At 42.0% G+C, this 13,458-nt stretch overlaps 1 protein-coding gene across 4 annotated transcripts in view; it reads right to left on the bottom strand.

The window, feature by feature from the left end:
- The window catches only part of OFD1 (OFD1 centriole and centriolar satellite protein), a 64,593-nt gene that overhangs the window by 3,163 nt on the left and 47,972 nt on the right, over nt 1-13,458 (bottom strand). For 3 of the 4 annotated variants that reach the window (XM_024755241.1, XM_024755240.1, XM_024755243.1), the window contains 3 exons: nt 12,913-13,033; nt 11,449-11,549; nt 1,891-2,010 (listed from right to left, as the gene is read on the bottom strand). In XM_024755241.1, coding sequence (XP_024611009.1) covers nt 1,891-2,010; nt 11,449-11,549; nt 12,913-13,033 — 342 coding nt within the window. The remainder of the gene's footprint in view (nt 1-1,890; nt 2,011-11,448; nt 11,550-12,912; nt 13,034-13,458) is intronic. The other variant, XM_024755242.1, reaches the window with a different exon arrangement.

The following is a 13,458-nucleotide window of genomic DNA, read 5'->3' as shown; positions in this document are numbered from 1 at the left end:
CCCTACCTACCCCGCGAGCCCCAACCCAAGCGCACCTACGTGTCCCCACAGGGACAGGGAGCCTCTCCAGCGCCATATTCACACGGTATTTCGTGCCTGCCTTGCCCAAAACCCTGGGTATCTTTTTACTACTTCTATTCCTTCCAGGCGAGGCCCATGCTTTAATTATGTGTCGACTCCCTATAGCCCACAGCACAAGTCCCTGTGCCTCACAGGTTTAATTAAATTCCCGTCCCGCTGATGATTATGCTGACCTTTCTCCACCAGCTCCAGTCTACAACCTCATTTCTTCCCCCCTAAACAATGCTGAGAAACAAACAAACTCGTAGATTCACACCAGAGGACTTTGAACCTCTTTGCCATGCCCTGTTCTACATCACCAACAGAACTGAGCTAGCTTTCCTAATAGGAGAGAGGTAACAATCTTCTCTGTCCCTTGATCCTGGCCACGAACTTGAACACCAGAGGCGGCAGCTGGTCATTTCCACAGGCAGAAATGCAACCTTCTGCCTCCCTGCTGGGGGAGAAGGGTCACTCCCAAATGGTGTCGCTTTCTCACATGGAACAGGGACCTCAGATAGGAATGCTGTTTGGTGCCAATTAAAAAAGTTAAAGAAGGAAGAAAAAAGGGCTCCTTCTTTGCCGTGGGGTGTACTTTGTGGCTGCAGAGTGGCATACAAAAACCTCTTTGGATTAAGAGTTAAAAAAAAGAAGCTCTTCCACTGGGCACCTCAAAGATACCAAGTTTCAGCCTTTTCATTTCTCTTTGGGCCCAGAGGCAGAGGTCACATGAACAGCAGAGAATTTCTCAATGATCAAAATGTAGCCACACTACTTAATAATCATTTTAAAAGCCATTATTATAATCTCCATTCCATCTCAGAGGCAGAACACCTATCTACTCAGTTGGTTTTCCTTATTCCAGTATTTTTATTTTTTTTGCGGTACGCGGGCCTCTCACTGCTGTGGCCTCTCCCGTTGCGGAGCACAGGCTCGGGACGCGCAGGCTCAGCGGCCATGGCTCACGGGCCCAGCCACTCTGCGGCATGTGGGATCTTCCCGGACCGGGGCACGAATCCGTGTCCCCTGCATCAGCAGGCGGACTCTCAACTACTGTGCCACCAGGGAAGCCCTATTCTATTATTTTTATTCCCATCTCTGCCAGACGGCTGCCCATCAGGTCCGCTCTCGGGTGGCCACCGTTCCTATTCAGTACCCATCCGACTGGAGGTCCTTGGTGATGGCTTGCTGACCATCCCACCCTTTCACTAGAAGCTCTGTGAAGCAGGGACTTGGGCTGGTTCACTGCTGAATTCCCAGCCTCCATGAAAGTGCCCAGCACAGAAAAAGCTCTTGATCAAGCTGCCCTGACAGAGTGCTTTCCAGAATGATTTACGTGGGAATCAGCAAAATCAACCCTCTCAAAAATCTCTTGCTTCTGTCAGCAACTCACATATTCCTGAGTACCGTGACTTCAAACAAACTGCTTACAAGAGGCTTTACGTAGGTTTGGGGGATGATGTTCTCCGAATGTTTGCAAACGACTAGTAGGTGGTTTTACTTGAGGAATTGCCAACATAAGGCTTCAGCACTTTGGTCCAAGGAGAAAAGGACCTGGCTATTGGCCAAGCCCCAAACCAAAGCTCCCATCTCCCCCTCCACAGGCTGCTAAGGGAAGGGGGGAGTCTGGAGAAGGGAGAGGGAGAGACAAAGTGGGCCAGACAAGTTAAGTCTGATGATCACTTTTCCTCCAATATCATCAGCTTTTCTGAAGACTGAAATATAAAGGGTTAACTTTCCTAATTTTTTAAGGCATGAAGGAAGCAAAGAGACAAAGAAAAATAATATTTATTATTATTAACATATCTCATTAGTTAAAGAAAAACTTACTTGGGTACTGATAAGAGACACGTCTGGCAGGCACAATGGCTGCAGCACCGTCCACATGAGGCACGTTGCCAGCAGGATGGAGGCCGTCCATCTCAAACTGCCTCAGCATGTTCCCTGCATCTACATGAGGTGCAAACGAGTCCCCCATGAGTCCTTCACAGCAGCAGCAAGAGAAGGGAGGGTGGGGATAACTCCTTGCTGAGCATTTAAGTTTCAGACAAAGCAACTGGGCCAGCTCTTTCCTTACAGGATTCTAGGAAGTCAGCCTAGCCACTTGCCAATGTATCTGTTTCTCAAAGCATTCTTAGGAGATTCATTTACAAATTCAATTTGTTACCCAGTAGGAAAATCAATCCAGTGACAGAAGAATTCACCTGGCTTGGCACATAATCATTTGAATTCTATTTAAATATCAATGATTTAACAAAGTTAATGAAGTTGGTTACAAAGATTTGGTAAAACATACTAAGCCCTTTCGTTTACCTGTTCAAAATACTATACACTCGGACTTGAGGATGAAGCTCACAAGGCAAACAATAGGTTAATATACAAATATAAAGACTTCCTGGGGGATTGGATCAAGATGGTGGAGGAGTAGGACATGGAGCTCACCTTCTCCCACAAATACATCAAAAATACATCTACACGTGGAACGATTCTCACAAAACATCGACTGAACACTGGCAGAGAACCTCAGACTTCCAAAAGGGTGAGGAAAACGCCAGGTGAGTGGGTAGGATAAAAGAAAAAAGAAAGAAAAAAAAAGAAAGAGAGAGAAAGGAGTCGGGACAGAACCTGCGCCCGTGGGAAGGAGCTGCAAAAAAGGAAAGGTTTCCGCACCCTGGCAAGTCCCCTCACTGGTGGGGAGATCAGCTGGGAAAGAGGGGGAGCTTCAAAGACTTGGAGGAGAGCACAGCAACCGGGTTGTGGAGGGCAAAACAGAGACCTGCACAGATGGCTGGTGCTGCCACCCGGCACCCCTCAGCCTGCTGGGGTGGTTGGGGGCTAGGTGCTGAGGCTCAGGCTTCAGAGGTCAGAACCGGGAGACAGCCTGAGGGCGCTCGGGTGTGGTGTGTCACAACTGGGGGAGTATGGGAAGAAGCCTGGAACGGCCAGATAGGCAAGGCGCCGTTGTTGGGGGACGTGCAAGGAGAGGAGGGGGACCACCATAGGAGCTTCTCCATGCGCACTCTCAGGTGGCAGGGCACCACTTACACAAGCTCTGGGGGCGGGTGCACCCACTGCCACTGCTGAGGATCCCACAACCGGGCACCAATCACTGCCCCCGCCCTCCTGGGAGGATGCGTGGGCCGCACACCTGCACAGCCCCTATCACAGGGATAAGAACCAGCACACACTGAGGAAAGAGACGGTAAGCATCCAAACCAAAAAACGGCCCTCACGCAAAAAGAATACTAAACTCACACAAGCTACGCAGGGACGCTCTTGCATATAAATAGCGCTCCAAAACCACAGTAGATAACTGTTTCTCCTAAATTCACAGAGTAAGAGAAATGTAAGTAAAACGCAGAAGCAGAGGGACCACTCCCAGGTAAAAGACCAAGAGAATTCCCCTGAAGGAACAAACAATGAAACAGACCTCTTCAGTCTAACAGACACTGAGCTAAAAAAAAGAAAGAAAAGAAACTACTGAAGGAATTAAGAAAGGCTATCAACAGAAATGTGGATAACTATAAAAAGGAACTAGAAACTATAAGGAGGAGCTAAGAAAAATTAGAAAATTCATTTGCCAAGACTCAAGGGGAGCTAAAGGCAATGAATACCAGAATGAATAATGAAGAAACAGTAAGTGATCTGGAAGACAGAATAATGGAAATTACACAATCCAAACAGCAGACAGAAAACCAAATGAAAAAACAAAGCAATGTAAGAGACCAATGGGATAATATAAAGCAGGTCAATCTACCCATAATGGGGATTCCAGAAGGAGAAGAAAGAGAAAAGGGGATAAAAAATATATTTGAAGAAACGATGGCTGAAAACTTGCCAAGCCTAAAGAAGCAGATATCTAGATAAGGAAGCACAGAGAGTCCCAAATAAGGTAAACGCAAAGTAGACCTATACCACGACATATTATAATAAACATGGCAAAAGTTAAAGAGAGAATTCTAAAGGCAGCAAAAGAAAAACAAAGATTAATTAAAAGATTAAAAGATAATTAAGATTAAAAAAAATCTTAAAACAAAGATTAATTAAAAGGGAACCCTCCCATAAGGCTATCAGCTAATTTTTCTAAAGAAATGCTGCAGGCCAGAAGTGAGTGGCAAAATATATTCAAAGTCTTGAAATGGGAAAATCTGCAACCTAGAATACTCTACCCAGCAAGATGATCATTTAGAAGAGGAGGAGAAATAAAGAATTTCTCAGACAAGCAAAAACAAAAAGAAAACAGCAATACTAAACCTATCTGAAAAGAAATATTGAAAGGTCTTCTCTAAATAGAAAAGAAACAAAAAGATACAGGAAGGACGAAATCACTATTGGAAAGTAAATCACTTAAATTAGCCAGTATATATAGATCAAAAAGAAAAATCAAAAACCAATTTGTGAAAGCAACAATAAAACAAGGAACAGCAAAAGGATAAACATGAAGACATAAAAAAAAAGGACATCAAAACCATAAAAGGTGGGGAAGGAAAGTAAGAAAATGTAGACTTTTTAAAGAATGTGTTTGGGCCTATATGACTATCAGTCTAAAACAAGCAGATACAGGAAGGGGTTCACATACTTGAAAAACAGGGCAACTACAAGTCAAAAACATACAATAGATTCACAAAAACCAGAAAGAAAACACAAGCATAAAGGGAAATCCTCAAACCACAAAAAGGAACAAAGAAGAAACATAGAATCAACTGGAAAACAACATTTTAAATGGCAATAAATACATATGTATCAATAAGTACCTTAAATGTCAATGGACTGAATGCTCCAATAAAAAGACACAGGACTTCCCTGGTGGCGCAGTGGTTAAGACTCCGTGCTCCCAATGCAGGGGGCCCAGGTTCAATCCCTGGTCAGGGAACTAGATCCCACAGGCATGCTGCAACTAAGAAGCCCACCTGCTGCAACTAAGGAGCCAATGTGCTGCAACTAAGACCCAGCGCTACCAAATTAATTAATTAATTAATTAAAAAAAAAACAACCACAGTGGCAGACTGGATTAAAAAACAAGAGCCTACAATATGCTGCCTACAAGAGACCCACCTTAGCGCAAAGGACACACATAGATGGAAAGTGAGGGGATGGAAAAAGATATCATGCAAACGGAAATGACAAGAATGCAGCAGTTGCAATACTCATAACAGACAAAATAGACTTTAAAACAAAGATCATAAAGAAACATAAAGAAGGACACTATATAATGGTAAAAGGATCAATACAAGAAGAGGCTTTTACACGCATCAACACATATGCACGTAATATAGGAGGCACGCAAATACATAAAACAAATACTAACAGACATAAAGGGAGAAACTGATGGGAATACAATAGTAGTAGGAGATTTTAACACACACTAACATCAATGGACAGATCTTCTAGACAAGATCAATGAGGCAACAGAGGTCCTAAATGATACAGTAGAAAGGTTAGAATTAATTGATATTTTCAGGACATTACATCCAAGAAAAAGAACAGAATATGCATTCTTTTCAAGTGCACATGGACCATTCTCTAAGACTGACCACATACTAGGGCACAAAACTAACCTCAACAAATTTAAGCGTACAGAAATTATTTCAAGCATCTTCTCTGACCACAACAGCATGAAACTAGAAATCAAGCACAGAAAAAGAAATGAGAAAAAAACGAGTACACAGAGACTAAACAACATGTTACTAAAAAACCAATGGGTCAATGAGGAAATCAAAGAGAAAATTAGGGACTTCCCTGGTGGTCCAGTGGTTAAGACTCTGCATACCCAATGCAGGGGGCCTGGGTTCGATCCCTGGTCAGGGAACTAGATCCCGTGTGCCGCAACTAAAGATCCCACATGCTGTAACGAAGATCCCACACACGGTAACAAAGATGCCACGTGCCACAACCAAGACTTGGCACAACCAAATAAATTAATAAACGAATATTTTTTTTAAAAAAAGAAAAATTAAAAATACCTTGACACCAATGGCAATGAAAACACAACCATACAAAATCTATGGGACACAGCAAATGCAGTTCTTGGAGGGAAGTGCATAGCGATACAGGCTTTCCTCAAAAAAAACAAACAAACAAAATCTCAAATAACCTAATATGCCACCTCAAAGAATTAGAAAAAGAACAAACAAAACTGAAAGTCAGCGGAAGGAAGGAAATAATAAAGATCAGGGAGGAAATGAATAAAATAGAGATTTAAAAAACAATAGAAAAAAATCAGTAAAAACAAGAGCTGGTGCTTTTAAAGGGTAAACAAAATTAACAAACCTCTGGCCAGGCTCACCAAGAAGAGAAGAGAGAGAATCCAAATAAACAAAATAAAAAAATGGAAAAGGAGAAATCTCAACTGATACTTCAGAAATACAAAAAACCGTAAGACAATACCATGAACAATTATATGCCAACAAATTCAACAATGCAGAAGAAACGGACAACTTTCTAGAAACATGCAGCCCACCAAAATGGAATCAAGAAGCAATAAATAATTTGAACAGACCGATCACTAGAAGTGAAATAGAATCCGTAGTCAAAAAACTTCCTACAAACAGAAGTCCAGGACCAGATGGCTTCACACACAAATTCTACCAAACATACAAAGATGAACTTATACTGATTCTTCTCAAACTCTTCCAAAAACTTGAGAAGGAAACACTCCCAGACATTCTATGAAGCCACCATCACCCTGACAGCAGGGACAAACCAGACACAGACACCACCAAGAAGGAAAATTACAGGCCAATATCTTTGATGCATGCAGATGCAAAAATCCTCAACAAACTATTAGCAAACCGAATCCAACAACACATAAAAAAGATCATACACCACGACCAAGTGGGATTCATCCCAACTTCACAAGGATGGTTCAACATATGCAAATCAATCAGTGTGATACACCACATCAACAAAAGAAAAGACAGGGCTTCCCTGGTGGCGCAGTGGTTGAGGGTCCGCCTGCCGATGCAGGGGACACGGGTTCGTGTCCCAGTCTGGGAAGATCCCACATGCCGCGGAGCGGCTGGGTCCATGAGCCATGGCCGCTGAGCCTGCGCGTCCGGAGCCTGTACTCCGCAACGGGAGAGGCCACAAAAGTGAGAGGCCCACGTACCGCAAAAAAAAAAAAAAAGAAAAGACAAAAACCACATGGTCATCTCAATAGATGCAGAAAAAGCATCTGACAAAATTCAACATCCATTCATGATAAAAACTCTCACCAAAGTGGGTATAGAGGGAGCATCTCTCAACATAATAAAAGCTATCTATGACAAACCCACAGCCAATGTAATACCCAATGTAACACCCAAAAGCTGAAAGCCTTTCTGCTAAAATCTGGAACAACTCAAGGATGCCCACTCTCACCTCTTCTATTCAACATAGTACTGAAAGTCCTAGCCACAACAATCAGACAAGACAAAGAAATAAAAGATATCCAAATTGGAAGGGAAGAGGAAAAATGATCACTATATGCAGATGACACGACACTATATTCAATATATAGAACACCCTAAGGACTCCACACAAAAACTACTAGATCTAATAAATGAATTCAGCTAAGTAGCAGGAAACAAGATTAACATTTGGAAATCTGTTGCCTTTCTTTACACTAACAATGAAACAACAGAACGGGAATGTAAAAAAACAATACCTTTTAAAATGGCACCAGAACCCAAAAAACAAAAAAACCGAGGAATAAACATGACCAAGGAAGTGAAAGACTTATACACTGAGAACTACAAAACATAAATAAGGAAATTAAAGAGGATTCAAAGAAATAGGAAGATATCCCATGCTCTTGGATTGGAACAATGTTGTTAAAATGGCCATATTACCCAAAGCAACCTACAGCTTTAATGTGATCCCTATCAAATGACCCATGACATTTTTCACAGAACTAGAACAAGTAATTCTAAAATTTACATTGAACCATAAAAGACCCAGAATTGCCAAAGCAATCCTGAGGCAAAAAAACAAGGCAGGAGGCATTTCCCTCCCAGACTTCAGACAGTACTACAAAGCTACAGTAATCAAAACAGCATAGTACTGGCACAAAAACAGACATATGGATCAATGAAACAGAACAGAGCCCAGAAACAAACCCATACACTTATGGTCAATCTTCGACAAAGAAGGAAAGAATATACAATGGGAAAAAGACAGTCTCTTCAGCAAGTGGTGTTGGGAAAGTTGGACAGCTGCATGTAAATTAATGAATTTAGAACACACCATCTCACCATACACAAAAATAAACTCAAAATGGGTTAAAGATTTAAACATAAGACATGACACCATAAAAATCCTAGGAAAAATCCTAGGGAAAACATTTTCTGACATAAATTGTAACAATGTTTTTTAGGTCAGTCTCCCAAGGCAATAGAAATAAAAACAAAAATAAACAAATGAGACCTAATCAAACTTTTAAGCTTTTGCACATCAAAGGAAACCATAAACAAGATGAAAAGACAACCCTCAGAATGGGAGAAAATATTTGCAAGTGATGCGACTAACAAGGGCTTCATCTCCAAAATATACAAACAGCTCATACAACTCGACAACAAAAGAACAAACAACACAATCAAAAACTGGGCTGAAGACCTTAATGGACATTTCTCCAAGGAAGACATACAGATGGCCAGTAAAGAAAAGATGCTCTAGATGCAAAGATTCTTAACAAAACTTTAGCAAATTGAATGTGACAATATGTAAAAAGGGTACAGTGTTGGGAAAAGAGCCAGGAAGCCTGGGTGCCTAAACTGAATGAGCCGGGAAAGTGAGCTGAGATCTGAGAAGTAAAGGGAACTAGATCAAGAGGGCCAGAGTGCATGTTCCAGATCACCTGACTTAATTGGTTTTATTTATTTATTTATTTTGGCCACTAAGTTCCCCAACCAGGGATGAAACTAAGTTCCCCAACCAGGGATGGAACCCGTGCCCCCTGCATTGGAAGCAGAGACTCTTAACCACTGAACCGCCAGGGAAGTCCCATGACTTAATTGGTTTTAATGGCCCTGAACTGAATGGGTAATACTAATGGTGATAATTTGAGACCCCTTTATAGGCAAAAAGGGAAGATTTGTGGGGACAGTGAATACCACAGAGAGAAATGGTAACCTCAGCGTAAGGACCTGGACTTTTCATCTGAGTGGGATACTTGAAAAGCCAGTATAGGGTTTTGAGAAGAGGAGTGATATATCATTATTTGATTGTGTTTTAACACTCTATTTTGTTGAGAACATATTTTAGTAGAGTAAGGACAGAATCAGGTATACCAAATAATACATAAATCAAAGTATTCTGTAAATTATAAGTTAAATATCAATGAATCACATATTGGGATAATTTATAAAAAAAAAAGAAAAGATGCTCAACATCACTAAGTATCAGAGAAATGCAGATCAAAACTACAATGAGGTACCATCTCACACCACACAGAATGGCCATCGTTAAAAAGTCTACAAATAATAAATGCTGGAGATGGTGTGGAGAAAAGAGAACTCTCCTACACTGTTGGTGGGAATGTAAGTTGTTGCAGCCACTATGGAAAACAGTATAGCAGTTCCTTAGAAAACTAAACATAGAATTACCATATGGTCCAGCAATCCCACTCCTGGGCATATACCCAGACAAAACTCGAATCGAGAAAGATATATGCACCCCTATGTTCATAGCAGCACTATTCACAATAGCCAAGACAAGGAAACAACCTAAATGTCCATCGCCAGATGAATGGATAAAGAAGATGTGGTGCATATATACAATGGAATACCACTCAGCCCTAACAAGGAACAAAATGATGCCATCTGCATCAACATAGATGGACCTAGAGATTATCATACTAAGTACGTCAGAAAGAGAAAGACAAAGTCCATATGATATCACTTGAATGAGGAATCTAAAATATGGCACAAAGGAACCTATCTATGAAACAGAAACAGCCTCACAGACATAGAGAACAGACTTGTGGTTGCCAAGGGGGTAAGCGGGAGGGAGAGGGATGGACTAGAAGTCTGGGGTTAGTAGATGCAAACTATTACATTTAGAATGAATAAACAACAAGGTCCCACTGTAGAGTACAGGAAACTATATTCAATCTCCTGGGATAAACCATAATGGACAAGAATATTTTTAAAATGTATATATGCATATAATTGAGTCACTTTGCTGTACAGCAGAAATTAGCTCCACATTGTAAATCAACTATACTCCAATAAGAAAAAAAAAGACTTCCCAATATAACACAGGGAAGAGAGCCAATACTCCATAGTAACTATAAATGGAGTATAACCTCTAAAAATTCTGAGCCACTATATTGTACATAGTAACTTCTATAATATTGTACATCAACTGTACTTCAATAAAAAAAGAATGTTATATAAACTAGTTACTATAGTATGTAATCTTAGGATTGATTTTTCTCACTAAGCTAATTCCGTGCAGATCCATGCCAACTGTTGCATGTATCAACAGTCTGTTTCACTAATTGCTGAGTGGTAGTTCACGGTATAGATTTGCCATCATCTGTTTAACCATTCACTAATTGAAGGATACCTGGGTTGTTTCAAGTTTCTGGCTATCGTGAATAAAGCTTCTATAACCAAAAAAAACCCAAGACTTGCCAAGCCGGAAAGAACCTCAGAGCTGGTTGACTCTACATCCTTATTTTAGACTGTTCTACCTCAGAGCCTCCTGCTTCAGTGTAAGGCAGGGCCAAAGTCAGGACACCAGTTTCTAGACTCTTAAGCTAATTTTTTTTTTTTTTTTTTTGCAGTACGTGGGCCTCTCACTGTTGTGGCCTCTCCCGTTGCGGAGCACAGGCTCTGGACGCGCAGGCTCAGCAGCCATGGCTCACGGGCCCAGCCGCTCCGCGGCATGTGGGATCTTCCCGGACCGGGGCAGAACCTGTGTCCCCTGCATTGGCAGGCGGACTCTCAACCACTGCGCCACCAGGGAAGCCCTTAAGCTAATACTCTTTTACCTCCATTCTCTAACTAAGAAAGGGTTTTCTCAATCTGAGGCAATTGATGGAATCAGTATAATTCAAAAAACATAATAATAACTTTTTCACATTCCATAAAAGAGGAAAAAAAAAGCAAATTTTAAGAAGTCACTTATTTTAAACCTGAGGCAATCCTAAACTTCATAAATTAAGGATTCACTTATGGGCTTAGTTCCGACTTTGCAATTAGTTATCCTGAAATTTTTAATAAATGGAACTCAGAACCTGAAAATCTTTCTGATACAAAAATGAGGCACTGTATCTGTATGTGTGGTTTTATCATGAGTGTCCTAATTTGTAACTGCTTTATTTTTTAGAACAATGGGTATGTTTTGCCAAAACTAAACTTTCTACATTTTGAACTTATAAAAACAAGTATTAATATTTAAACTTACATTCAAAAGACAGTTCAAATTCCTCATGATCCTTAAAAGCTAGCTTGTCCAGATTTGAAAATTCACTTTTGTCTTGAAGTTCTGTTTCTCTTTGATAAAGACTGGATGGAAAGAATAAAATTCAAGAGTGTGAAGCTTTAATAATATAAGACACTAGAGCACAGGGTGATGAAAAAGCCTTTTGTGACTCAAGAAAATGCTTCAGACAATTAATTTTTCGTGCACTCATAGAGAATAAGAGCTATGGTGCACTGGGCGCTCTCCACGCACCAGGCATCATTCCAAACAGTTAATATACTTTAACTCAGTCACTCCTCCAGACCACCTCATGCTGTGAGGTAGGTACTACCACTGTTAACAAAGAATAACGTTGCACTCTCAAGGCTGTTCCTAGAAGGAATTTTTTCTTTAAAAGAACTATAAAAAATTTTTGACAAGTTTTTGAAAAGCTGTGCACACCTTTAGCATGAGCCAGCTAAAGATGCAACACACCACAGTGGCCTACCTCGGCCCATGTGTGTCCTGCCTCTCCTCTTGGCTTTAGCACAGAAGGAGTGATATAAAAAATATTACATACTTGAGGACCAGGACAGGCACATGTGGCAGTTTTCAACTCTGTACAGTAGAACTGCATCAACACATAGATGCCTAGGCCTGAGCCCAGAACGAAGGAGTCAGAATCTCCTGCCACGGGGACTGGGCACAGGCAGGAGTCCCCCATGTGACTCGAATCCCAGCCTGCCCCTCCCTCCCCCGAGCTTCTCAACACACCCACCGCATCCTGCTTCAGCCATCATATCCTAGGAGCCACTACCACTTTCGAATTTATTTCAATGATTTACAAAGTGGAACCTTATTTGCTTATATTTAAATGCCTAAGTATCTGTGACTTTTTAATGATGTATGAAACTATTTTAAGTTTACACTGAATTTATTTGCTTTTGCAGAGTCTGTACATCTGTTTTATCTTTATAAACCAAGTCTATTCGTGGAACTATGCAAATGCTTATTAATACCGTAGTACATATTCTTCTTTTTTTTTTGCGGTACACGGGCCTCTCACTGTTGTGGCCCCTCCCGTTGCGGAGCACAGGCTCCGGACGCACAAGCTCAGCAGCCATGGCTCCGCGGCATGTGGGCTCTTCCCGGACCGGGGCACAAACCCACGTCCCTTGCATCGGCAGGCAGACTCTCAACCACTGTGCCACCAGGGAAGCCCATCCATAGTATATATTCTATACATCAAGTTTAGCAAACGAGTAAAAATTACTCATTTGCTAAAAGGAGTGTTTTCCCCCCCAGGTAATTCAGATGATTCTCAAAGATCACACATCTCACAATCTGACTGCAAATTCTATACTGCCACATAGTCTTTAATATCACCTAGAAGACCCAAACATGCCATGACCGAGATCATAGGCAGCAACCAGCCTTGGCAGAGGCTGGGCAGAAGGCGGTACATACCCGGCCTTCTGCTCCGCAGGGCTGGAGAGTGAGTGCACAGAGAGGCTGTACCTGGACTCGGCAGGTGAAGGCTGTGGCGTTCTGTCGGGACAGGGGACAGTGGCCGGGGACTGGCCCAGACCTACAAGGCAGGAGGAACCAGGGTGAGTATGTTACAGATTGTGTGGAGAAGACAGCAGTGTGGTTTCTAAAGAATTCTATTACTTTGAAAATGAATTCTATCATCCTTGCAAACAGTGGAGTTGTGTAAATGATCCACAGAACTGACAATTCAGGCACCTGAATGAAACCGCAGCGGTAACAAGAAAACACATGAAACTAACCGGCAGCCAAGGCAAAGCCAGTGCCAGTCTCTGAGCACCTTTCTGTGCCGAGCAATATGCCGGCACTTGACGCTCTGTCCCACGGCCTCCCACACCAACTGCGACTCGGGGCAGACGCCGTGGTTCCCCAGGAGCCCGCGGTTCAAAGGCAGGGCTCTCCTGGGCCCGGCTCCCACGACCTGCTGCTGTGCTGGCTGCGCTCCTGCAGTCCTCATCCTGGGCC

This window comes from Neophocaena asiaeorientalis, unplaced genomic scaffold, assembly GCF_003031525.2.
Source record: "Neophocaena asiaeorientalis asiaeorientalis breed wild unplaced genomic scaffold, Neophocaena_asiaeorientalis_V1.1 scaffold668, whole genome shotgun sequence".
In the NCBI taxonomy this organism is placed as follows: domain Eukaryota; kingdom Metazoa; phylum Chordata; class Mammalia; order Artiodactyla; family Phocoenidae; genus Neophocaena; species Neophocaena asiaeorientalis.
Note: the sequence above shows the minus strand (reverse complement) of the source record. Positions and strands in the feature narration are given on the sequence as shown.